This window comes from Myotis daubentonii, chromosome 3, assembly GCF_963259705.1.
Source record: "Myotis daubentonii chromosome 3, mMyoDau2.1, whole genome shotgun sequence".
Lineage (NCBI taxonomy): Eukaryota > Metazoa > Chordata > Mammalia > Chiroptera > Vespertilionidae > Myotis > Myotis daubentonii.
Genome location: NC_081842.1, coordinates 3,461,939 through 3,489,149, shown reverse-complemented (window position 1 = coordinate 3,489,149; position 27,211 = coordinate 3,461,939). Strand labels below are relative to the sequence as shown.

The window sequence follows — 27,211 nt, the reverse complement described above, 5'->3', positions numbered from 1 at the left end:
GCGATCGCGCGGGCTCCGCCCCTGCCCCTGCCCCTGCAGGATGCCTCTGGCTGAGGCGTCCGGCCCGGGCAGCAGGGACCCACAGCTGCAGCGGCCCCGCGATCGTGGGCTTCGCTTTAGGCCCAGGCAAGGGACCCCTAGCTCCTGGGACTGCCAGCTTCGACCGTGTCCAGCTCCCATCGCTGGCTCCACCCCTACTTCCTGCTATCACTGGCCAGGGCGGAAAAGGCACCTGATTCTCCGATCATGGCTGGGGGGCAGAGCAAAGGCAGCCCCAGGGCCGCCTTTGCCCTGCCCCCTAGCTCTTAGCTCCCCCCTGGGTTTCCGATCACTGTCAGTGGCAGGGGGCTTCTTCCTGCTTTCCCTTTCGCCTCCCTGCATTGTGCCTACGTATGCAAATTAACTGCCATCTTGTTGGCAGTTAACTGCCAATCTTAGTTGGCAGTTAACTGCCAATCTTAGTTGGCAGTTAATTTGCATATAGCCCTGATTAGCCAATGAAAAGGGTATCGTCGTACGCCAATTACCATTTTTCTCTTTTATTAGTATAGATTTTTATATCTTCACTAGAGGCCTGGTGCACAAAAATATGTGCGCTCAGGGTAGGGGGGTCCCCCTCAGCCCGGCCTGCACCCATTCGCAGTCCAGGACCCCTTGGGGGATGTCCACCTGTCGACTTAGGCCCACTCCCTGGGGAGATCAGGCCTAAGCTTGCAGTCAGACATCCTTCTGGCAGCCAGGGAGCTCTCAGGGGATGTCCGACTAAAGGCTTAGACCCCCAAGGGATCGGGTCTAAACCGTTAGTTGGACATTCTTAGTGCTGCCACGGAGGTGGGAGAGGCTCCTGCCACCACCACTGCGCGGGCCAGCCATGAGCCAGCTTCTGCCCGAGTGGCAGTCCCCATATGGAAGTGCACTGACCACCAGGAGGCAGCTCCTGCATTGAACGTCTGCCCCCTGGTGGCCAGTGCCCATCATAGCAACCGGTCATTCTGCCATTCAGTCAATGTGCATATTAGCCTTTTATTATTATTACTACAGGCCCGGTGCACAAAAATTTGTGCACTCGGGGGGGGGGGAAGGGGGGGTCCCTCAGTCCGGCCTGTGCCCTCTCGCAGTCTGGGACCCCCTCGGGAGATAACGACCTGCTGGCTTAGGCCTGCTCCCGGGTGACAGAGGGCAGGCCCAATCCCTAGGTGCAGGCCCTGGTCAGGCTCAGAGCAGGGCCGATTGGGGAGTTGGGGCGCCGCCCCCTGTCATGCACAGAACAGGGCGGATTGGGAGGTTGCGATGCCACCCTCAGTCACGCTCAGGGTAGGGCCAATTGGGGGGTTGGGGCACCGCCCCTGTCACACTCAAGGCAGGGTCGATGGGGAGCTTGCAGCGCCACCCCCTGTCACGCACAGAGCAGGGCCAATCCGGGGGTTGGGGCACCGCCCTCTATCACCCACAGAGCAGGGCCGATCAGGGGGTTGGGATGCCACCACTCTCACACTCAGGGCAGGGCCGATGGGGAGGTTATGGCTCTACCCTGTCACACACAGAGCAGGGCCGATCAGGGGGTTGAGGCGCAGCACCCTGTCACACACAGAGCCACAGGGCGATCAGACGTTGGGGAGCTCCCCCGTATCAGGCACAGAGCAGGGCTGATCAGGAGGTTGGGGCACCTTCCCCTGTCACGAACAGAGCAGGGCAGATAGGGAGGTTGTGGCCCCACCCTGTCACACACAGAGCCGCAGGGCAATCAGGGGGTTTGGGCGCTGCCCCCTGTCACGCTGATCTCGGTGCCGGGAGGCATATTACTCTTTTACTATAGAGGCCTGGTGCATGGGTGGGGCTGGCTGGTTTGCCCTGGAGGGTGTTCTGGATCAGGGTGGGGGTCCCCACTGGGGTGCCTGGCCAGCCTGGGTGAGGGGCTGAGGGCTGTTTGCAGCTGGTCACACACCCTTCAGGGTAGGGGTCCCCACTGGGGTGCCTGGCCAGTCTGGGTGAGGGGCTGAGGGCTGTTTTCGGGCTGGCGGGTGACGGAAGCTCCCAACCGCTCCTTTTTTTCTTTTTTTCTTTTTTTTAAATTCTGGGCCAGCTTTAGCTCTGAGGCTCCAGCTCTTAGGCCTGCGCTGCTGAAAGTAGGTAATCGAAACAATGTATAACTCCAGCTCTGAGATCCCAGCTTGCTGAAAGCTGGTTTCTGGGGTTTTTTTTAGCTTCTATATTTGCTAAAATGTTTCAAACTGCAGGCTCAGAGGCCGGCAAGGCAGGCGGGGAACGTTGGAGTCCTCCATCACTGAAGCAAGCAAGCCTCATGTTAGTTTCAAGTTGCCTGGCTGCTGGCCACCATCTTGGCTGACAGTTAATTTGCATACTGCCCTGATTAGCCAATGGGAAGGGTAGCGGTCGTACACCAATTACCATGTTTCTCTTTTATTAGTGTAGACTATATAGGATTATATAGGATGTCCCTATTTCCCCCCTTTTGCCCCCTTTACCCAGCTCTTGCCCCCCACTTCTCGCTGGCCATCACCATACTGTTGTCTGTGTCCATGGGTTGTGCATATATTTTCTTTGGCTAATCCCTTCTTTAAATTCACTTCTTTAAATTTTTATTTTCAGATAAGTGCTTATAACTGCACTTAGAATTAAGATATTTTTTAATTGAACCCTTGTAAATTTTAGCACAATTTAATAAGTTATCCTAGAAGCAATTAGGAGATTTTTCATGTAATGCAGATACATTTCAATTAATATTTTATTAATTTTTAATTTTTTAATATTTTAATTTGAAATAATCTCATACATGTAAAAAAAACTATAAAATACTACAGCATATTACATGTACCCTTCACCCAATTTCTTAGGTGTTAATAATTTAAACATAATCATTATACAACTAACAAAATTTGTAATATATTTTTCTTATAATCTCTTTAATGTTACTTAATCCATTTACTTTGTTTTTGTTAATCTTCACCCAAGGATATTTTTCCACTGACTTTGAGAGAGAGTGAAGGGAAAGGGACAGACACATTGATTGGTTGCCTCCTGCACATACTCTGATAGGGACTGGGGATCAAGCCAGTGACTGAGGTACATGCCCTTGACTGGAATCGAACCTGGGACCCTTCAGGGCTAATGCTCTATCCACTGAGCAAAACAGGCTGCAGCTTAATTCATTTACTTTTAATCTATATGTGTCTTTATATTTAAAGTGGGTTTTGTTTTTGATTCACCCTCATAATCTGTCTTTTAATTGGTGCATTTATGCCACTGACTTTCAGAGTGCTTACTAATAGAGTTACTACCGTATCAGGGGCCTGGATGGCGGCTCGTGCTGTCCCGCCCTGCCTGCAGTATGCAAATTAGCCGCCATCTCTGTTGGTGGTTAATTTGCATATCACGCTGATTAGCCAATGGGAGGCATAGCAAAGGTACGGTGAATTGCCATGTTTGTCTATTATTAGATAGGATAAGGAAAGACTGACATCAATTTCTTCTCTTGTAACATATTCATAAGTTCACTAGCAAAGTTATGCAAGTTTATAAAGGACTGGGTGCCCCTTTCCTAAATCTTTGAATTTAGTATGTAATAAGTTTTCAAAAAATTGATTTAATTTCACAGGAATGTGTTCATATCATCTAAACTGGTGAAAGATTATGCTATCCCCTTCATAATGCTTTTTGTGTCTGTAGACCTAGAGTATTGTCCTCTATTCCATTTCTGATACTGACAATTGCTGTTTTCTCCTTTACGTCCTTAATCCCTTAATCTTACCAGATACTCACAGACTATTAATCTTATCAAAGAACACACTTTGAGCTTTTTTATTATGTCACTATCAGTTTATTGTCCCTCAGCTCAAAGCCAGTCTTCCCTGCTCAGTTCTATGCCACTAGAGCTCGGGCCTGTGAGCGTGTGCCCTTTGCCAGCCAGTGCCATGTTAGCTGGGCTAGCGGCGAGGGGCCTGCCAGGTGCAGCAGCTTCCAGAGCTCCAGTGCTCACCTGGCTGGGACCAGCAGCCTCGAGGGAAGCTCCGGCGTGCCCTGACCTCGCTCTGCCCTGGGCAGGAGACCAGTCCTAGCAGGCCCGGGTTCCAGCAGAGTCAGATCTGCACAAACCGGCTCCAGCCCACCACAGCCCTGGTGACAGCAGGCCCAGGACAGGCCAGCACTGGTCAAGCAGGCGGCTGGTTGCGATGTTTCTCATGACCTCTACAGAGAGATCAGAACCTCTGGCTTCAGGGGGTGGAAGCCTTCTCCTAGTTCCTTGACTGTTTCCTCTTTTTCAACCTAGAGGCTTTCAGTTCCTCTTTTTTATCTTTTACCCCTTTTAGAAATCACCTTCTACTGTTCTAGATGTGGACGAAAAAAGGGAGCTACACACTAAACCTGAAAAGCTCAGGGGAGGCCTGCATGGCAGCCTTATAAAATCACACACCAAAAGTAACCACACAGGAAGATCTGAAATTAAAAAGTCCCAACTAAAAACTAGTCATGGCTGCTAGTCATGTCCTAGGCCAGTACCTTCCGTGACAAAGGTCGATCTTTACCATTAATGGAGACTGTCTATTGCCTTTTTGTAAATAGGATAACATACCTTTGGAATGTCAAGTAATTTCCTATTTCCTGGACCCGTCAGGGCACTATCACTGCACCAGAGCAGAGACCACAGAGCCCTCCTTGTTACTGTTACAGTGTTAACTGTTGACTGTTACCTATCCTGCACCCACAAAGGTAAATGAATCAAGTCCATTCCTTCTACCTGTTATCCATCCCAGACCTTCCCCGCCTCCCCCTTTGCTTTCTCCAATCTCCTCAGAGTGCAATGTACAAAATAAGGTACAAAACTGCCCTTCTCTGGAGCATTTTCTCAATCCTGAGATTTTGCTTCCTGGTAATTGTCCATAGTTGGCTCAAATAAACTTACCAAAATTCTCTTTAGATTTGAACTTGTCTTACGTTGACATAGTTACCAATTCCTTGTATTAAGTTATCCCTGTTCAGATAACAGAGTTAGCTGTCTCAGGATTGAACTCTGAGTGATATATTTATTTCCTATATTATCTGTGGTTCTTAATTCACTGATTTTGCTGTTACCTTTATTATTTCCTTCCATTTTTTGTTTTTTTTTCTTTTCTTTATTTCAGGGGAGGGCCAATGGCATTTGTTGTTGGGGGCCAGATGTAAGCTGGCAAGGTCCTTGCACCTGAAGGGGCTAGCAAGGCTGGGACCCTTACCCACACAGTTTTCCCAGACTTGTTTGGATGGCGATTATAAGTAGAATGAGAGCAACATTTGTAGAATGAGAACAGCCTTTCATAGCTTACCAAGAAGTCTGTAACTATTTACTGAGATATGCTGTACTGAGAACTTGTCCTTCTGCTGTGTCTCTCCCTTAGAGATTAAGAGGAACAAAGAATAAATTCCTCTTGACAGACCTCTGATTCAGTGTGTTGTGTATAAATAGGATTGTATAGCTAATAAACTCGCTTCAGTTCATCAAGAGAACTGGGGTCCTCCCGACCCCGCTTTCCTGTCTTTCTCTCTTTTCTCAATTCCCACCTCCCTGCCTCAGCCCGGCTCAACCCTGTCAGGCTGGCCCTGACAATTTGTCTTTGCCACAATATTTACATGACATTTGCATTCTACTCCAGAACATATGCTTATAAGGACAGTTTGTGCTGCCCTACTTTACAACTAACATTAATGGCCACATTTTCTGGGACTCTCAGAAATATTTCATTAGTAAAGATGGGAGGATATATTTCAATTTGTAGGACACAATTTCTAGGATGAAAGGCAACGGTTAAATGTGTCTGCTGTGCAAACCTTTCACCTACCCATTTTCTTAATGTCCCACAATGTAAAAACATCCATTGACTAAAAAAATCCTTAGAAAAAGTTATGAAAGCATTTCCAAAATACAATATAAAAAGGCAAAAAGTTAAATAGGTAACACACCTGTACTCATTAGTATAGTCGAAATCTTGCTTATTATGAGTTGGCTTTAGGAAATTACATTCTATAATTCCCACTACTCCAACACCCATGTTGTTTGCCTGGAAAAGAAAATGAAATTGGCATTTTAAGCATAAGACATGATGCCCAATATAATTACCCTCCATAAAGATTTATAATTTGTACCAAATATTTTCCTATATTTTGTCTCATGAAATTTAGCCTGAAAAACATTGTCAGGTAGGTAATTCACTTTTCTGGGAGTTAATTCCTATGTATATTAGAGCCTTCCTCCAAAACCATATCCACTGTTGTCAAGTATTCATTTAGACAAGTGTTATCATCCCCAATTTTATACAAAGGAAAAAAGACCACCTCTGCTGGGATGCAACTGCTTAAACAGTAGAAACCACAACTAAGTCATTTCTATATCCACAGACTAAGCAAAGGCTCCAGCACTTAATATTCCATATGTTTATTTAAAGTTAACATTTTAAAAATTAAAGTCATTTATCCAAAGTTACACATGCAGTTGTTAATGGCAATGAAATGAAAATCTACATCAGTAAAAATTACTTTTTAGCCAAAACCGGTTTGGCTCAGTGGATAGAGTGTCGGCCTGTGGACTGAAAGGTCCCAGGTTCGATTCCGGTCAAGGGCAGGTACCTGGGTTGCGGCACATCCCCAGTAGGAGATGTGCAGGAGGCGGCTGATTGATGTTTCTCTCCCATCGATGTTTCTAACTCTCTATCTCTCTCCCTTCCTCTCTGTAAAAAATCAATAAAATATATTTTTTTTAAAAAATTACTTTTTAATTTTTACTCTAACTAACATACTGATCTCAAAGCACAAGTCATATTCTGATTATCTATGTGTGATTATCAAGTATATTTTGTTCATGATTGTAGTTTACTTCTTTTTTTAATACATTTTTATTGATTTCAGAGAGGGAGGGAGAGAGAGAGAGAAACATCAATGATGAAAGAGAATCATTGATTGGCTCCCTCCTGCATAACCCCCCACTGGGGATCAAGCCCGCAACCCAGACATGTGTCCTGACAGGGAATTGAACCGTGACCTCCTGGTTCATAGGTCAACGCTCAACCACTGAGCAATGCCAGTCGGGCATGACTGTAGTTTACTTCCAAGTTCACTTACAAAGTGAAAGAAAATATAATTTACAAAATGAAAATTTTCATAAATATAAGGGTGGTACGAAAGTAGGTTTATAGTTGTTAGTATGAGAAACAGAGTTTATTTTTACATTATTTATGAATTACTTATGACTTACTGTATTATTTTCCAGATGAACAACTGTACACCTACTACTGCCCCACCCTGTAGATGAAGCCATATAAATCTAAGCATAGCCCTAACCGGTTTGGCTCAGTGGATAGAGCGTCAGCTTGCGGACTGAAAGGTCCCAGGTTCGATTCCGGTCAAGGGCATGTACCTTGGTTGCAGGCACATCCCCAGTAGGGGGTGTGCAAGAGGCAGCTGATCGATGTTTCTCATCGATGTTTCTAACTCTCTATCCCTCTCCCTTCCTCTCTGTAAAAAATCAATAAAATATATTTTGGAAAAAAAAAATCTAAGCATAATCCTACTCCATGAAGAACCATCAGTGGTCCTACTCTCCCACACGTAAACCACAGTACCCTTCAATCTGTAGTTCGTTTCACCTTCGTTCCAGCCTCACCTTCCTCTCTCCCCCATTACTCTATTTCCCACTTAGCATCTAATGCAGGCCCAGCAAATTACTCCCTTAGCGATGACATCGTCGCAGAACCTTTTTTGCCTTCCTTTGAAGATGCTTTCCCTGCTTGGAAAGCTGCTGCCAGACTTCCAACACAGGAATCAACTGAGACTCATGTCAACCACCACTTTCTCCAAGAAGCCTTCTCTGATTTCCATGTCTGATCATCTCTCTATGCTGAGATCCAGCATGGGAAATCATACCGCTATCTGACACCTACTTAATCATGTTTACTAAATCCACAGAATGCAAATACTAGGTCCAATCCATCATCTGGTGAAAAAAACAATTAAAAAATAAAAAATTAAAAGTTGGTTGTAGCCCTAATCCAGTGGTTCTCAACCTTCTGGCCCTTTAAAATACAGTTCCTCATGTTGTGACCCAACCATAAAATTATTTTCATTGCTACTTCATAACTATAATGTTGCTACTGTTATGAATCGTAATATAAATATCTGATATGCAGGATGGTCTTAGGCGACCCCTGTGAAAGGGTCGTTTGACCCCCAAAGGGGTTGCAACCCACAGGTTGAGAACCGCTGCCCTAACCGGTTTGGCTCAGTGGATAGAGCATCAGCCTGCAGACTGAAGGGTCCCAGGTTCGATTCCGGTCAAGGGCAGATACCTCGGTTGCAGGCACATCCCCAGTAGGGGGTGTGCAGGAGGCAGCTGATTTATGTTTCTCTGTAATCGATGTTTCTAACTCTCTATCCCTCTCCCTAAAAAAAAAAAAAAAAAATCAATAAAATATTTTTTTAAAAGAAATAAAGTAAAATAAAAGTTGGTTGTAAAGCTTATTTTGTACAGGGTCAAGCATAATCAGAAATTACACATATGCAAATTTAACTGGGTGGGAAAAGGGCTATGTCTCTTACTTAAGTCAAATTCGTAAGTGGTAAATGATAAAAAGAATTTACATTCTGTGGCAAATACAATTATTTCTTTTGAATCCCAAAGCACTTGGTAACTAAGGCCTATTACCAAAAATGCATTTCCAATTACCAGTAAAATTCAGAAACTTAGTGGATATAAAGAGCCCGACATTCACTTACTTTTATAAAAATTCTGAGCTTGTGCCATGTATAATATGTAATACAGAGACACACCCGCTGAATAACATTCAAGTTAAACCCATACTATCATACTATGTAGAGTTCACATAATCTTACAAAGAATTCAGAATGAAATAGAAACTGAGAATGAAAATCAGAGAATTAGAAAACAAAACATGTCTAGACTTAAAACCTTTAAAAAAATGATTTTCCGAATTGATCATTGAAGTCACACACACACCAAAAACAACAACACACCTTTCTGTGAAAACAGGTAAAGGATAAACAGAACGACATGCGACAATGTCCATCGCCCTAAACTGAACTCTACAATGGCTATGGCTTAGGAGGAAGGCTCTATTTTATTTAGGAACTAACTCCAAAAAAGTAAATCACCTACCAGAGACTGATTTTCAGGCTATTGAGTCAGCACTAGTTAAAAGCAACCAATTTCATTCCAGCAGGAAGTAAGCAGGGATCCAGATCCAAATGCATCAAAAGATCTGCATGGGTAGGTCTAGGGCATGTTACTTAGCCCGTTTCCTCATCTGTAAAACAGAGACACAATATTCTGTCCCCCTCATAACATTACTCAGGATCAAATCAGAAATTAATATCACAGTATTCTAAGTTCAAAAGCCATACCAACGCTATTAAAACACTGACATTTAAGTCATTAGGCAAAAAGTGTACAATTTCACATCTGACCCAATAACAAGTTATCCTAACTTATGAAAGACATTTCCTGCTTACCTTTAACTGATATCCAACTTTTTCATAAGCTTTGATGAGTCTGTTTTTATGATACATCATTATCCCATAATGTTCTTTATTTTTGCAGTTGAATCCAAAAGTAATTTTCACTGTTTTCGTCTTAAATGTTAAGGAAAATTCTCAGCACACCACCTTCCTCCCTTCAAGTTATCCTTTCTATTTCATTAATTATTGAGTCCCCAAAGTACAAAAAAAAAGGCACAGTTAGACAAGTTCAGAATCAGTATCAGGAGAAGAGGAGGAAAAGTGGTAGGGGAGTACACAACTAATACAGCTCTATACGACATCATAAAAAGGAAAACAAAGGATACTAAAAATTTTGGTCGATAAACATCATGTTCAATGTAAGCAAGACTCTTCGAAACTAGTTGTGTCTTCACTTTCTGTCCACGTAAGATGATCTGCATTCTTGGCTTTAGATATAATATACTGCAGTAAGCCTGAAAAGACACCAAACACTATGTTTTTTTTGAAATAATTATCTATAAATGCACGACTTACACATGCATTTAAAAAGAAGCTGCCACCTTACTTCCTAAAGGACCATTAACTCTTCAGTAAAATAATATGCACTATATATACTTTTCACTAAAAATACACAGTATATTATAGCCGGTAAAAATGATTTGCAGAAAACAATCTATTGACCTATGTTGATATGTTAAGTGAAAAAGTTACAAAACAGGATGTATGGTATGATCTCACATCAATTTTTAAATATGTATACATGTACATTTTCTGACTCTTCTGTCAACTACATATATGGTTATAGTTTTAAAAACAAGTTTTATTTAGACAAAAATAAACATAATGAAAGGGACAGTTCCAAGTTTGAAAAGAAAAATCCGATATAATAAAAGCCTAATATGCAAATCAACTGCACAACAGAATGACGAACACTATGATGCACACTGACCACCAGGGGGCAGATGCTCAACTCAGGAGCTGCCCCTAGCCTACAGGCCCCAGGCCAGCCAAGGCAGGTGCCAGCAGGGCGCCCCCCCCCCCCCCCCCGCCCCAATCACCCCACAGATCAGCCCAGATCACCGGCCAGGCAATCTACCCATGCACGAATATCCTGCATTGGGCCTCTAGTTGTAAATAATAAACCAACACACAGAATAGACAAGCATAGCACTTTTTCAAAAGTGAACTGTAGCCCCAGCTGGTTTGGCTCAGTGGATAGAGTGTCAGCCTGCAGACTGAAGGGTCACGGGTTCAATTCCAGTCAAGGGCAAATGCCCAGATTGTGGGCTCAACCCCCAGTAGGGGGCATGCAGGAGGCAGCCAAACATCATTGATGTTTCTATCTCATCATTGATGCTTCTATCTCTCTCTGTCTCTCCCTCCCTCTCCCTGAAATCAATAAAGTATATTTAAAAAATAAAAATAAAAAATAAAGTGGGCTGTAACAATCAGTAGTCATCTAAATGTGTTCTAAATTCTTAATGCATAAAAGTTTATTTTAGAACCTTGACAAGTTTTGCATCCTAAAAATGTTTAAAATATGCTCTTGTGTGTCTACCTCCAAGGTACCAGAAATCTCCAGAAGAAATGAAGTCAAGGACAGACCAAAGGTTCAACGTAAAACTAAAATTTGAACTTTTTCTTACTCTTTTTAAAATTTGATTTTTAGAGAGGGACAAAGAGAAAGAGAGAGACTTCAATGTGAAAGAGATACACCAATCAGTTACCTCTCACACTGTCCCCAACTAGGGATCAAACCTGCACCTAGGTATGTGTCCTGACCAGGAATGGGATGGTGAATAGTGCACAGGATGCCACTCCAACTGAGCCACACCAGTCAGGGCTTACTTTTTTCCCGTCTCCTGATTTCAAAATTAGTGGTGTTCTGTCATTTATAAAATTCATTAATGATATTTTAAAACATTGTACTCGTGATACACTAAAACCGTACCATCTGCTCTGGCTGCCTATAGACACTTCATATTTTAGCAAGATTTTCTTAACCATTAGGAAATACTTCAAGAACACATTGTGGTATATAAAGTAATAGTTATCACTGCCCTTCTAATTAACGAAAAGCTATATGGTAAACTTGTAAACGTCTGTGGGGAGCCGATATAGGGTTTCAGCTCCCCACAAACGTCCAATGGATCCGTCAGCTTGGAGTTATGGAATCATTGAAGCACAAAAATAAAGGGAACAGTTTGTTGTATCTTATTACAGTGACTAAGAAACTTTAACTTATTGTATCAATATACTAAAGGCCCGGTGCACAAAATCTGTGCATGGGTAGGATCCCTAAAACTGGCCAGCGATCAGGGCCAATCTTCGGGGCAAATGATGGGTCGATGAGGGGGTTCCCTCTGGCACCCACCTGGGCTGGCCTGGCGCCACCCGCTCGCCAGCTCCGCGCCCCCCCCATCCCCCGCTGGCACCCGCCTTAGCCGGGCTGAGGGAAGGTCCTGCATTGAGCGACTTCCCCCTGGTGGTCAGTGTGCGTCATAGTGGCCGGTTGTTCCGCCAGTCTGTCGACTTGCATATTAGGCTTTTATTATATAGGACTGTTATACTGAGATATTAATTTCCTCAATCTCAAAAACATAACCATTTCTCAGATTATTTTTCAGATATATTTATCACAAAATTATATTAATGTACATTATCTCTAGTCTATACATAATTTATTGTTTTAAGATGTGTGTGTATTCTAGAGTATTTTAAATTTTATAAAAATGAAACTCTGAATTTTGTATTTTCAATATGGCCATTATAGGATACTAGAGGCCCGGTGTACAAAAATTTGTGCATGGGGGGGGGGGGGAGGGTCCCTCAGCCAGGCCTGTGCCCTCTCGCAGTCTGGGACCCCTCAGGGGATGACCACCTGCTGGCTTAGGCCTGCTCCCCAGGGGATTGGGCCTAAGCTGGCAATCAGACATCCCTCTGGCAGCCTGGCAGCCTTCGGGGGATGTTCACTTGCCAGTGGGGAGCAGGCCTAAGCTGCAGTCAGACATCCTTAGCGCTGCTGAGGAGGCAGGAGAGGTTCCCACCACCACCGCTGTACTGACAGCCGTCAGCCTGGCTTGTGGCTGAGCAGAGCTCCCCCATGTGGAAGCGCACTGACCACCAGAGGGCAGCTCTTGCATTGAGCGTCTGCCCCCTGGTGGTCAGTGTGTGCCATAGTGACCAGTCATTCCCAGTCTTCCTGCTGTTAGGGTCAGTTTGCATATTACCCTTTTACTATCCAGGATAGAGGCCTGGTGCACGGGTGAGGGCCGGCTGATTTGCCCTTAAGGGTGTCCCGGATCAGGGTGGGGGTCCTGCTTGGGTGCCTGGCCAGCCTGGATGACGGGCTGATGGCTGTCTGAAGCTGGTCACACCCCTTTCAGGGTGGGGGTCCCCACTAGGGTGCCTGGCCAGCCTGGATGAGGGGCTGATGGCTGTTTTCAGGCTGGCCACACCCCCTTTAGGGTGTGGGTCTCCACTGAGGTGCCTGGCCAGTCTGGGTGAGGGGCTGAGGGCCGTTTTCAGGCTGGCCGGCGACTGAAGCTTCCAGCCTCTCCTTTTTTTCTTTTTATTCTGGGGTTTGTTTAGCTTCTATAATTGAAACTTAGATGCCTTCAGAGCTCAGAGCCGGGCCGCAGCAGGTGGGGAACCTTGGCTTCCTCCATCACTGGAGCAAGCAAGCCTCCTGCTCACTTCAGCTGCGTGGCTGCCGGCCACCATCTTGGTTGGCGGTTAATTTGCATATCGCTCTGATTAGCCAATGGGAAGCGTAGCGAAGGTATGGTCAATTACCCTTTTTGTCTTTTATTAGATAGGATACTTGTTCCATTATATCCAATTTAAATAATTTACATAGTGAGAGACTGACAAACACTGTTAGACCTGATGACTTCACAATTAAAAATTATTTATAAGCAAATAAAACCACCAGTGTGCTCATGCTGGCACATGTCTGAGATATCGCATTCAGAGATCAATGGTAGCATTTGTAACAAGTGCGCAGCATATCTTCCACTATTTGATGCTTTGCTCACTTCTACGGGGCCTGGATACATACCCTCAGGGAATAGTCGCTTTCTGGGGCAATTTGGTCCATCCTCTCTTGTTTCTTGTACCCTTTCTTCCCTGTTATCTCATCTAAATCTTCTGGAATTCTGATGTCATATTTATCCTTCTCAAAATCAAATTCTGTTGCACTTTTATAGCTGTAAAATTAATTTTTTGAAGGAACAAAATTTTAACTTCATAACAAGATAAGCAAGGAAATACTACTACTTAACAAAACGAAACACCTATTTACACGGTAGGCACTATAGTGGGGGGGGGGGGGAGAAGCAAGAAATAAAATGAAAGAAAAGGAATCTAAGAAAATAAAAAAATAAATAAAACCTTTATTCACACACATTGCTAGTGGGAAGGTCAAATGGTGGAGCTACTTTGAAAAACATTCTGGCCATTTCCGAAAAAACTAAACGTGCAACTCCCTATGACCCGTCAATTACACACTGCTGGTCGTTCCCCGTAGAAAACGCAGACTATATTCCCGCAAAAATCTGTCCAGGAAGGTCTAGAGCAGTGGTTCCCAACCTTCTGGCCCTTTAAATACAGTCCCTCATGTTGTGACCCAACCATAAAATTATTTTCGTTGGTATTTCATAACTGTAATGTTGCTACTGTTATGAATTGTCATGTAAATATCTGATATGCAGGATGGTCTTAGGCGACCCCTGTGAAAGGGTCGTTCAACCACCAAAGGGGTCGCGACCCACAGGTTGAGAACCGCTGGTCGAGAGCTTATCTGTAATGGCCAACAACTGTAAACATCCCAGATGGCCTTCAACAGGTGCCTGGTTAGACACCCTGTGCTCCCTCCACATGGGCTACTACTCAGCAAGAAAAAGGAAGCAAACTACTGCCACACAAGAACCTGCATGAATCTCCAGAGATTTATGCTGAATGAAAGAAATAAGTGGTTTCACACTATGATTCCTTTTATCAACACGCTTGAAATGACAAAGCTATAGATATGGAGAATTAGAGGTCGCCAAGGATGAAGGAGAGAATGGCTGTGGACATAACAGGGCAACTTGAGGAACCCCGGTAGTAATAAAAATATCCTGTATAATGCCTGTAACAGTGTCTACAGTTTTGCGAGATGTTCCCATTGGAGGAAACTAGGTAAGTGATGCATGAGATCTGTCATTATTCTTACAATTGAACATGAATTGCAATCATCTTAAAATAAGAAAGTTTAAAATGAAAAAAACAAAACAAAACAAAAAAAAAGTGGGGAGGTACAGGGAAGCAAAAGAAAAAAGAAAAAAAGGGAATACAGGAGGTCAGAAAAGCACAAGATTTAACGTATTTTTAGTTCACCATTATTTGTGCTTTATTCCTCTGGTTCTATATGTGTTAGATATCTCAATATTACATATTCATCCTAACCTTTAAAAACTTTTATTTGTAAAGGTTCTTATTCTCATTACAAGGACAAAAAATTACAATTTCAGCAACACAAGTCTCATCAATATTTTTTCTCACCAGATGCTAAGTCATGCTTAAAGTAATGGATTAAATGGACAAAGATTTCTCTTTTAATAGCTGGGTTTCTATTGTCTCATTTATTTGTTTGTTTTGAGGAGAGGGTGAATAACAGTAAGAATAGAGTGCTATAGAGACTAAACCTCAAGGCTAGGAAATTTATTTTTAATATGAAACTATTCCAAATTGAAGCTAAAGTGGCCTCAATAAAACACCCTTGGAAAAGAAATCATGAACTGAACCAAAAAATAAGCCCCTTCCAATGCACTTCTACTCTGTACAATCCAGGGATGAATGTCATACAATCACTCCTGCACATGCACTTGACCTCCTCAATGGTTAACAACTTGCAGTGGTCTATACTTACCTCCTAAGGTTCCAAATGATGATCCTCGTCCCCTTCTTCCCTATGATAGCATCCAGTTCTGCTAGTAAACTCTGCTCCGTGGGAAACAGAGAATGCTTCAGAATTGCAGCCAGGCTTGCCTCTGATTCCGCTAAATTAATCATCTGTCGTATATCCTAAGTTAAAGACCAATAACGTATTTTCCACAAGTGCGATATGAAAACCAATTCAAACAACAGAAAAATTACTTCCTAAATTATTTCCTAAGTTTTAAAGTGGCAGTCTAAATTCAAATGAATACCCAGGATGAAGTATGAGCAAGTTTATTACCCCTAACTAATGTAATGGTTCCAATATTTGAAATGTGGTTATACAGAGGATATTTTCCTAAACATATCTTATTTGTCATGGTAATTAGTGAAATTTTCAAGCCAGACCACAAGTCTCATTAGAGCACAGTAAGTCTGAAATAAAGAGGAAGGCTACAGAAGCTCAACATGAAATGCAACTGCCTAACAGCTAAGGACTTCCATGGCAAAATTCCCGCAGAGAACAGGGGGACAACACTTAGCCACAGACATTAGGTAGAGGCAGGGACAGGAATAGGAACTTGAATAGAAGAAAATGGAGGAAGGCAAAAGGATAGAATGGTTCACATTATTTCTTCAGAGTTTCTACATCGCTTCTATTTCAAAATCCAAAGGATATGGTGTTGGTTGAAGGCCACTATTGGAACAACAACATGTTCTGCTTGTATGGCTTCCAAGTAGGTCTGAGACAAGAGGCCCACACTCATGGTTTCTCCATTTTTGGTAAAAACAATTGCATCTTTACCCAAACGCATAGAACCTGACTTGAAACCATTCCCATACAATCCAACTGGGACATGACCATTCACGGTGACTTTGTCACTGAAGCCAAAGCTAAAAAGAAAAGAAAGATTTTAAAAATAAATATGTATAATCTTCATGTTTTTAATTCAAAAACTATAATAGGTAAAGAGCCTAGTTTTGTATGCTGGCCTCATCCTTTCTAGATCTATAATCTTGGGCAAGTAACTGCTAATCTTCCTGGGCATGTTTTCAGATCTCTGAAATGAAGGAAACGAAGTCTACATCATAGGGGTGTTTAAGGATCACACATGCCAAACAGGAGCGTGTGGCCTGGCACATGCTGGCAAATGGCCAAGTTATAATTCGGATCCCTGGGCCCTTGAAATTGCACCCCCTGAAATCTCTCCTGTAGGTGTGGTTGACTCTCTTGTTCTCACCAAGCCTTGGTAGTATGGTTACTGATGGAGTGGCCTTGACTTTTTGGCAGCATAAGGAGTATTTGAGGAACAGTAAGACCTCTACTACCAAATTCTCCCTCTACCCTGCACCTGTGCTAAGTATTTTCGTTTCCATTTCAGGGACATTTGGCTTCATACTGACCTCCAATACTGTGACCCTAGAACCCAAAGCCCATGACTCTTTTATGCTGCTTCCTCATCCTCTAAAGGATCCCTTTAAAATTACCGTCCCCTCCCAAAGTGGTAAGTTTCATTGGAAATACTGGTTAAAACTAATTTACACTAAAGTATAAATAACTGACACCAATGTGCTACAGCTCTATAAATGGTGGAATTCTAGATTAAGTCGGACATGAGGGGAATGATGAGAAAAATGGTAGGGATTGCCTAATAACCTAACAGTAGAAATGAAGGAAAACTTAAGAGAATAGAGCACACTGTGAGTTCTTAAAAAACAAAAACTATGGGCAAGAATACAACACATGAAACCCTTGAACTAGGTAAAAGCAAAGATTTTAAGAAGTGTGACACTTTCACATACCTTAGCATTTTATGTAATTTGTCTGAAGTCATACCATTCCCATTATCAGTGAACGTTAAGCATATGTGCCTATTTATCACTGTTTTGTCAATCCATATCTGTTTAGCATTCACATCAGGATCGTATGCATTATCTGAGAAACAAAATTTGAGAAATTTTGTGTTTGCATTTTTAAAAACGCAACTAGTTCAGAACAATCTTTTAACAAGCAACAGAATAACATATTTTAAGGACATTTAAAAAGTTGAAATGTTAAGAACTTGTGAGATTTAAAAACATAAAACTACAACATTGTACCCTGCTATATATTGTGCATGGCTATTACAGAATTAACTCTTTCTGAAGCCCTCCATTCCGAGAGCAAGTGGAATCACTTCCTACAGAGATAATCAAGGGAAGGCCTTCTGCCCAAAGACCAGCCTGGCCACATATCACAGGGAAGCTAAGAGCTGGTGGCAGCTAGCACTAGAGCAGATATAGAAGGGACACAGTTTCTGCTAAGCTCAGATAAAGGTTTACCTTCTGCCGCGTTCTTCAAATTGTGTCTCTTTTCAATAGCTAAAAAGAAAACCACAGGCCCCAAATGGTGTTCTTTTTGCTAAAAAACTGATACCAGGCCTTAGCTGGTTTTGCTCAGTAGTTAGAGCGTTGGCCTATGACTGAAGGGTTTCGGGTTAAATTCCAGACAAGGGCACATATCTCCGTTGCAAGCTTGATCCCCCTCTCTCACACTGAAGTTTCTCTCTCTCTGTCTCTCCCCAACCCTTCCACTCTCTCTAAAAATCATTGGGGAAAATATCCTTCCCAACTATTAAAAACATATTACTATTTTTGTTATAGATCTAGTTATTTTATAATCAGAATAAAAATATTTTCAACATAAATGCTTTATGAACTTAGTGAATTAAAATACTTTCACAATAGTATAAGAAAGTTGAACAGTGATTAATCTGACTAATCTGACATCCATTTGAGTAATTGTCATGCTAGGTAACTTTTACCCATAGTGTTATTATTCAAGATACATTTGTTTTTTTTTAATAAAGCACACTTATGTAATATTTTTCAATGAAAAGTTTTTTTAAAACTTCAATTGCAAGTAATAGGTTACATATGAAAATTTTACATACCTATTAATTCAGCAACTGCACTGAATGGCCAAGTGTGACTAGTAGAATTGGTATGTAAAAACTTCGGGCAAAGCTGGAAAAAACCCATGAGTCATGTAAATTAATTCAGGTCTTACTTTTAGGAACAGAAACTGAGAGAAAAATTCTAAGGTTCTAATAAAATACAGTGAGCAAGAGAGTGAAAGTAACCAGTCAGGACCTGTGGACCAACTCACAACAGACAGCTCACATTCGCATCAACTTCTACAGTGACCGCCAGACCCCACAGCATTCGAATGCATGAACTTTCAGGACCGTTTCCCACAACCAATCGCAAGTGGTCAGCATCTCTTCCTTACAGCTGTGCACACCCCCGGGACTGGCCCCACCTTTCCCACCCCACCCTTTTATCTGTAGCCAATGTAAATTATTTCAAAACAACTTGCATCTGTCTTTCCCAAAACATAGCGCCCATCACCTCCAGGACTGTGACAGGTCCGCCTTCTCCACCTGGCCTGCTGCTGGTGATTTAGACTTCCTGCCCCAGGGCCTAGACCTTTTCTAGCTGGCATTTGGTTCAACAAACCCTTTCTTTCAGAAAAGTTTTCGGCCATGAGAATTTTTTGTTTGTTTAACAAAAGCAGTGTAATTTTCTGTCCTTTCATTAAACACTGAGTCCCAGTAAAAATAACTTAGCTGCTTCTTTCAGGATATACCTGAAAAATATTACCTAGAAGATAAGATTCCTGGAAGGTAAGTCTGTTAATCATCAAGTTTACTCATCAAGACTTTCCTCAAAACCCTGCCCTCTAATATCCACCAATCCAAAGTCATGACATCATAAATTGCCTAATCCCAGAGTTACCAACCTTGCAAGACCTACCTCAAAATCACCCAGCCAACGCTCCCTACTCTCGCTACTGTGACACAACTAAGGCTGTGTCAACGGGGTGTTTTCTACTTAGGGCCCTTAGACCTAATAAACTTAGCTTTGCTTTTTAATCAACAGCTTTTCTGGTGGTCTCTTGAAAAGTCATCATAGTACTATGGCAGTAGTGTACCCAGGTACATCTATAAACAATTTAAACAATGTTCAAATGCAACAAACCTTCTTGACTTCCAATGATTTTATGTTTGATTTAATTCACATTAGTAAAGTATGAAAGAATATGCCAATCAACCTCACAAATAGGGATCTCTACATGGCTGAGTAATGTAAATATCAAATGTATAAACACGCACAAATGCTTTAAAAGGCTGAGGCTTGAATACTTCAACATGCAGAGACTTTTCATGCAAGGAGGACTTTATGCATTCACTGTGAACAGATTCTATCATATTTAAGGGAAAAAAGAAGGCACTTCAAGTGTTTCCTATGAAGAGCCCTAGAAATGTGATTCGATTATAAATTAAATCGGCCACAAGGTGTCAGAGAGAGGTCTGCCTTTCTCTGTCCACACTAGGTTTTGGATAATCCCCAAGAACTCGTCCAGCATTAGGTTGAAGTACACATGTGAGAAATGGTATTCCAGATGGAGGCTGTGTAATTTGGATTTGCTGCAGCATGCATCCATGAAATGAGGGATATAAGCAATCAGACTTTTGAAAGCACACATCACAGAGAGCCCTTCATGAAAATCAATGTCCAGACTTTCATCTTGCACAAGAAGCCTCTTCTCCAATTAACCTACCTGAGAATGCGCCAGCACTCATAGTCCCCCGCTTCCTGCTCAATTGTCATTCTACAATTTATTATTTTTCAATGGCATATTGCTCCACCTTTCTACATCTTACTATGGGACATGGCATTAGGGTTTAGAACCTTTAGCTTCCAAAGAAGAAAATGATTAATCAACCACCATGAACCCTTAGGGTTTGCCTCTATTTCATGCATTTCTGTCAGGTATGAATTCTGGAGTTAGCAATGTGGTATTTGGGCCCATGTTGCAATACTCTTTGATTTTAGATGTATGGCACAGTGGGGCAGTAGGAATGTCAAATTTCATTTAAGGACTTCATCGTATACACAGGCTCCAAATTGACACAGTACAAATGGTTACTGAGAAGAGTCCCAGGAGAGCAAAGCAAAGAAAGCATCAGTGAGAAACAGTGAATGTTAAACAGTTGGTTTTTGGGTATTGAAACACAGCAATTGTTTTCAACTATTTTTGATACTAACTGGAAAGAAAACCACTTGAACAGCCAAAGCCGCAGTGTAACACACACACACACACACACACACACACACACACACACACACACACACACATACACGCAGACCATGATGTGGAATGTATTAAGTGTATGATCCTGGGCAGTAAACTTAACCTCTGTGCCTCAAGTTGTAAAGATGAGGTTAACAGTATCAGCTTACAAGATTGTTAAGAAGAATTAAATAGGCTTAAAATTAGTCATCGGAGAACCAAGATGGCGGCATAGGTTAACGCCGGAGTTTGCTGCTTTGAACAACTACTTCAAAAGTGAAACCAAAAAACGGAAGGGACATCACCCAGAACCACAGGAACGCTGGCTGAGTGGAAGTCCTACAACTAGGAGGAAAGAGAAACGCATACGGACACTCAGAGGAGGCGCAGTGCTGAAGTCAAATTCTGAGGTGCGGAGTGCGCGGAGCGGGCTGGCGGCGGAGGGCGCGGTTGGCGTTTTCAATCGGGAGGGAGTTGCAGACTCTGAGCACCAGATCCGGGCGAGTCTTTAGGGACCCAGACTCAAACGGGAGAAGCGGGACTGTCTGGCTTCGGTCAGAACGAGGGCAGCTTTCTCTCCGAGCTTTGCAGCGGGTGCTGGGACTCAGAGAGGCAGAGCCCCTGGGGACAGGACTGAGAGCCGCCATAACTGCTCTCTCCAGCCCACCCTGTTGATCCTGTGCGACCCGCCCTGCCCAAGCCCTGCACAGAGGCATTTGCCGGATAGCCTCAGGCAAAGGCTAGATTAGCACCTCCCTAGAGGACAGAAGTTCTCTCACTGCTGACACAGCTGATTCTCATAGCCACTTGGCCTGGAGGTCAAACCCTCCCTGGAATTAGCTACAACAATCAAGATTTATCTATAAGACTGTGAACAAAGACCACTAGGGGGTGCACCAAGGAAGCATAACAAAATGCGGAGACAAAGAAACAGGACAAAATTGTCAATGGAAGAAATAGAGTTCAGAACCACACTTTTAAGGTCTCTCAAGAACTGTTTAGAAGCTGCCGATAAACTTAATGAGATCTACACGAAAACTAATAAGACCCTCGATCTTATATTGGGGAACCAACTAGAAATTAAGCACACACGGACTGAAATAACGAATATTATACAGACGCCCGACAGCAGACCAGAGGAGCGCAAGAATCAAGTCAATGATTTGAAATGCGAGGAAGCAAAAAACATTCAACCGGAAAAGCAAAATGAAAAAAGAATCCAAAAATGCGAGGATAGTGTAAGGAGCCTCTGGGACAGCTTCAAGCGTACCAACATCAGAATTATAGGGGTGCCAGAAGATGACAGAGAGCAAGATATTGAAAACCTATTTGAAGAAATAATGACAGAAAACTTCCCCCACCTGGTGAAAGAAATAGACTTACAGGTCCAAGAAGCTCGGAGAACCCCAAACAAAAGGAATCCAAAGAGGACCACACCAAGACACATCATAATTAAAATGCCAAGAGCAAAAGATAAAGAGAGAATCTTAAAAACAGCAAGAGAAAGTAACTCAGTTACCTACAAGGGAATACCCATACGACTGTCAGCTGATTTCTCAACAGAAACTTTGCAGGCCAGAAGGGAGTGGCAAGAAATATTCAAAGTGATGAATACCAAGAACCTACAACCAAGATTACTTTATCCAGCAAAGCTATCATTCAGAATTGAAGGTCAGATAAAGAGCTTCACAGATAAGGAAAAGCTAAAGGAGTTCATCACCACCAAACCAGGATTATATGAAATGCTGAAAGGTATCCTTTAAGAAGAGGAAGAGGAAGAAAAAGGTAAAGATACAAATTATGAACAACAAATATGCATCTATCAACAAGTGAATCTAAGAATCAAGTGAATAAATAATCTGATGAACAGAATAAACTGGTGATTATAATAGAATCAGGGGCATAGAAAGGGAGTGGACTGACTATTCTTGGGGGGGAAAGGGGTGCAGGGGATGTGGGAAGAGACTGGACAAAAATCGTGCACCTATGGATGAGGACAGTGGGTGGGGAGTGAGGGCGGAGGGTGGGGCGGGAACTGGGAGGAGGGGAGTTATGGGGGGGGAAAAAAAGGAACAAATGTAATAATCTGAACAATAAAGATTTAATTAAAAAAATAAAAAATAAAAAAATAAAAAAAAAAGAAGAATTAAATAACTTACTATTTGTAAATGCTTAGAATATCTGGAACATAAGTATTATAAGTGTTTTAAAAATGTATTCCTTTAAGCCCTGACCAGTTTGGCTCAGTGGATAGAGAGTCAGCCCTTGGATTTAAGGGTCCTAGGTTCAATTCCTGGTCAGGGCACATGCCCAGGTTGTGGGCTCGATCCCCAGTAGGAGGCGTGCAGGAGGCACCCGATCCATGATTCTCTCTCATTATGGATGTTTCTCTCTCCCTCTCCCGTTGTAAAAATAAGGAAAACCCTCAAGGATCTCAAGTAAAGAAGGTAAGATTAAGAACAAAACTAAGATTTTAAAATGGAGATGCACTGGAGGTTAGATTGGGGTGCTTAAGGAAACACAGGGTTTCGGTTTTAATGGCGACTCTGGGGTAGATTTGGCAGAAGAGAAGCACACACTGAGCCTCCCACCCCCTCAATAAAAGGAGACAGGAAGGAGGAAATCTGCCTAATGCAAAGTTTGTCTGTTTTGGTCTGGTCTCTAGGTATTAAAAAAAAAAGTATAACATGAAGATGTGCAAAAAGAGGCAGGCCTTCAGCTGCGTGCCTGGTTGTAGAGCAGCCCAGCTTACAAAACCTGCAGAATTACTTTGCAGACATGGCCCCAACCAGGCAGCACAGGATCCCCCAGGTCGTTATTTGTGGAAGATCTGGTACAACATCTAAAATAACACTTCAATCCACCAGGAGAAAATGTGACACCCACCCCTCTAAGTACTAGGTAAAAGACATCACCCTACAACATAGATATCCCTTTAGATCACTAGACATTTAAAAAGTAATTTCCAAAAAAGGTGTGCACACGCGCATACATAAATGAGATGCTATGAAGATCACAGATTTCTTTTTAAATCAATAGTTACAAACTTGAAATAATTTTTTTTATATTTGTATTGATTTTTAGGGAGAAAGGAAGAGGGATAGAGAGGTAGAAACATCAATGAGAAAGAAACATCATTGATCAGCTGACTCCTGCACTCCCCCTATTGGAGAATCAAGCCAGCAACCCGGGCATTCACCCTGACTGGAAATTGAACCGATGAACTCTTGGTACATGGGCAATGCTCAACCCCTGAGCAACATCAGCTGGGCTAAATAATTTAAATATACAACTTTTAAACATACAAACCTGAACAACACACAGAGAGCATTTACCTCTTCTCTGTCCTGAATCTGCTCTCTAATGAAGGAGAAAAAAGACATAAACCCAGAAGAACAAAATGAATTAATAGTAGACAAAAGTCAGTAGTTTGGAAATTAGAAATCTTAACTGACTTAATAACCGGGAAAGAGAAAAATCTGAAGCAGGAGATAAGAAACCCAAAAAGAAGAAGGGAAGGAACCTTGAAAGAACCTTAGAAAGCTTAGGAATTAGACTTTGGTGCCTTCAGAATCAAAGGTACTAAAGCAGTGGTTCTCAACCTGGGGGTCGCGACCCCTATGGGGGTTGAATGACCCTTTCACAGGGGTTGCCTAAGACCATCGGAAAACACATATTAAATATATAATTACATATTGTTTTTGTGATTGATCAATATGCTTTAATTATGTTCAACTTGTAACAATGAAAATACATCCTCTACAGATTCTGCCCCCACCCTCTTTACTGGGTGTTTGGTGTTTGTATTTGTTTGGTTTATCTATTGGTTTTGTGGTGTTTTCTCCGTGTGTGTGTATGTGTGTGTGTGTGTGTGTGTGTGTGTGTATTTGTATTTTCCTTTTTCTTTTCTCTCCTTTTTTTTTCTCTCTCTCTCTTAGATATCATTTGTACTCTCTTTTCTCTCCCCTAATTCTCTTTTCTCAGGTGGTCACTTATATAGGGGTTATCGGTGTCGTAAGTACATTCATGCTTTGTTCCCCTTGAGTCATGTCTTGTTAAGGTGAATTTTATCCTGTCTGGCTAAAGTGCTAGAGAGCAAGCCACATAACCAGACACCTGGAGAGGAGGAGCAGCGACGCGTGCAGCTCACTCCAGTCCAAAGAGCAGCAGCCGTGCAAGCAGCCCACCCCCATTCGAGGAGGAGCAGGCTTGCAATCAACCTGTCCAAGTCCAAGGAGCAGTAGGCCCACAAGCAGCCCACCACACCAGAGGAACAGCAGCAGCTTGCAGCCAGCCCCCATTCAAGGAACAGCAGCCACGTGAGCAGTCCGCCCCAGTTCAAGGAACAGCAGCTGCGTGTGTAGCCCGCCCCCATCCAAGGAACAGCAGCCTTGTGATCAGCACACCCTCTGTCTGAGGAACAGCAGCTGTGTGAGAAGCCTCCCTGCACCAGCCAGAGGAACCACCATGGCTGTGAACAGCACCCACCAGAGGAGCTGCTGCCAACTGAGGAGCAACTACGACGACAACCGCCTGAGGAGCAACCGCAGCCCGAGGAGCCACAGCCACCCAAGGAGGAGCCACTGAACGGCTCAACATCTAGATCTGTCAGTGAGATCAAACATGGGTAGACAAAGAAACCCCCAAAAGAAAGAAGAGGAGGACTCGCCAGAAAAGCAGCTAAGTGAAACAGAGGCATGCAACATTATCAGAAAAAGAATTCAGATTAAGGGTCCTAGAGTGCATAAACTGGATGAAGGAAAAAAAATCAACAACTTATGTAAGGGATGAAAAAAATCAATAACTTATGTAAGAACCAAGAAGAAATGAAGAGTGATATAGCTGCAATAAAAAACACCATTGAAAGTTTCAATAGGAGACTAGAAGAAGCGGAGGACCGAATTAGCGAATTAGAAGACAGGGTAATGCCGGAACCGGTTTGGCTCAGTGGATAGAGCATCGGCCTGCGGACTGAAAGGTCCCAGGTTCGATTCCGGTCAAGGGCATGTGCCTGGGTTGCGGGCACATCCCCAGTGGGAGATGTGCAGGAGGCAGCTGATCGATGTTTCTCTCTCATCGATGTTTCTGACTCTCTATCTCTCTCCCTTTCTCTCTGTAAAAAATCAATAAAATATATTTAAAAAAAAAAAAAAAAGAAGACAGAGTAATAAAACACACCCAAACTGAACTGCAACTGGAGAAAAAAATGAAAAGACAGGAGGAGAGCCTAAGGGAGCTATGGGACAACATGAAACGAAACAACTTATGAATAATAGGGGTGCCAGAGCAACAGAAAGAGGAGCAAGGGTTAGAAAACCTATTGGAAGAAATAATATCAGAAAACTTCCCTGAGGTGGGGAAGAAAAAAGTCACACAACCACAGAGAATCCCAAACAAGATGAACCCGAAAAGACCCACGCCAAGACACATCATAATTACCATGGCAAATGTTCAGGACAAAGAGAGAATCTTAAAGGCTGCAAGAGAGAGACAGAAAGTTACATACAAGGGATCTCCCATTAGATTATCAAATGATTTCTCAACAGAAACACATCAGGCCATTAAAGAATGGAAGGAAATTTACAAAGTGATGCAAAGCAAAGGACTGAATTCAAGAATACTCTATCCAGCAATGCTATCATTCAAAGTTGAAGGGGAAATAAGAAGCTTCACAGACAAAAAAAGGTTAAGGGAGTTTATCATCACCAAGCCAGCAATGCTAAAGGGACTGGTGTAAAAAGAAGAAATAAAAAGCTAAGAAAGAAAGCAGGCACAAAAAATAGAAATGGCTACAAACAAGTACCTTTCAATAACAACTTCAAACGTAAATGGACTAAATGCTCCAATCAAAAGACATCAAGTGGCCGAAACCGGTTTGGCTCAGTGGATAGAGCGTCGGCCTGCGGACTTAAGGGTAGCGGGTTCGATTCCAGTCAAGGGCATGTACCTTGGTTGCAGGCACATCCCCAGTGGGGGATGTGCAGGAGGCAGCTGATTGATGTTTCTAACTCTCTATCCCTCTCCCTTCCTCTCTGTAAAAAATCAATAAAATTTTTTTTTTTTTAAATCTCATTTAAAAAAAAAAGAAGAAGGAATTCTTACCATTTGTGACAGCATGGATGGAACTGGAGAGCATTATGCTAAGTGAAATAAGTCAGTCTATGAAAGAATACCACATGATCTCACTCATTTATGGATAATTAATACCATTATAAACTGATGAGCAAAAACAGATACAGAGGCAGAGCAACATCGAACAGACTGTCAAACTACAGCAGGAAGGCTGGGGAGGGTTGAGGGGTGGGGGGCAGAGTAAGAGATCAATCGAAGGACTTGTATGCATGCATATGAGGATAATCAATGGACACAAGACATTGGGGGGCATGGAGGCTAGGGGAGGGTCAAGGGGAGAAAAAAAAAGAGACATATATAATACTCTTTGTAATACTTTAAGCAATAAAACAATTTAAAAAAAAGAAAATACATCCTGCATATCAGATATTTAAATTATAATTCATAACAGTAGCAAAATTTCAGTTATGAAGTAGCAACAAAAATAATTTTATGGTTGGGGGTCACCACAACATGAGGAACTGTATTAAAGGGTCATGGCATTAGGAAGGTTGAGAACCACTGTACTAGAGGCTATCTGAAAACAATATAGGTTGAAAGTCT

The 27,211-nt window shown here is 42.5% G+C and overlaps 1 protein-coding gene across 2 annotated transcripts in view; it reads right to left on the bottom strand.

The window, feature by feature from the left end:
- MORC3 (MORC family CW-type zinc finger 3) overlaps positions 1 to 27,211 on the bottom strand; it is a 54,395-nt gene that overhangs the window by 16,770 nt on the left and 10,414 nt on the right. For both annotated transcript variants that reach the window (XM_059686421.1, XM_059686422.1), the window contains exons 2-9: positions 18,354 to 18,426; positions 17,224 to 17,356; positions 16,101 to 16,314; positions 15,413 to 15,561; positions 13,562 to 13,709; positions 9,846 to 9,974; positions 9,514 to 9,633; positions 5,956 to 6,053 (exon numbers count right to left, since the gene is read on the bottom strand). In XM_059686421.1, the coding sequence (XP_059542404.1) occupies positions 5,956 to 6,053; positions 9,514 to 9,633; positions 9,846 to 9,974; positions 13,562 to 13,709; positions 15,413 to 15,561; positions 16,101 to 16,314; positions 17,224 to 17,356; positions 18,354 to 18,426 (1,064 nt within the window). The remainder of the gene's footprint in view (positions 1 to 5,955; positions 6,054 to 9,513; positions 9,634 to 9,845; positions 9,975 to 13,561; positions 13,710 to 15,412; positions 15,562 to 16,100; positions 16,315 to 17,223; positions 17,357 to 18,353; positions 18,427 to 27,211) is intronic.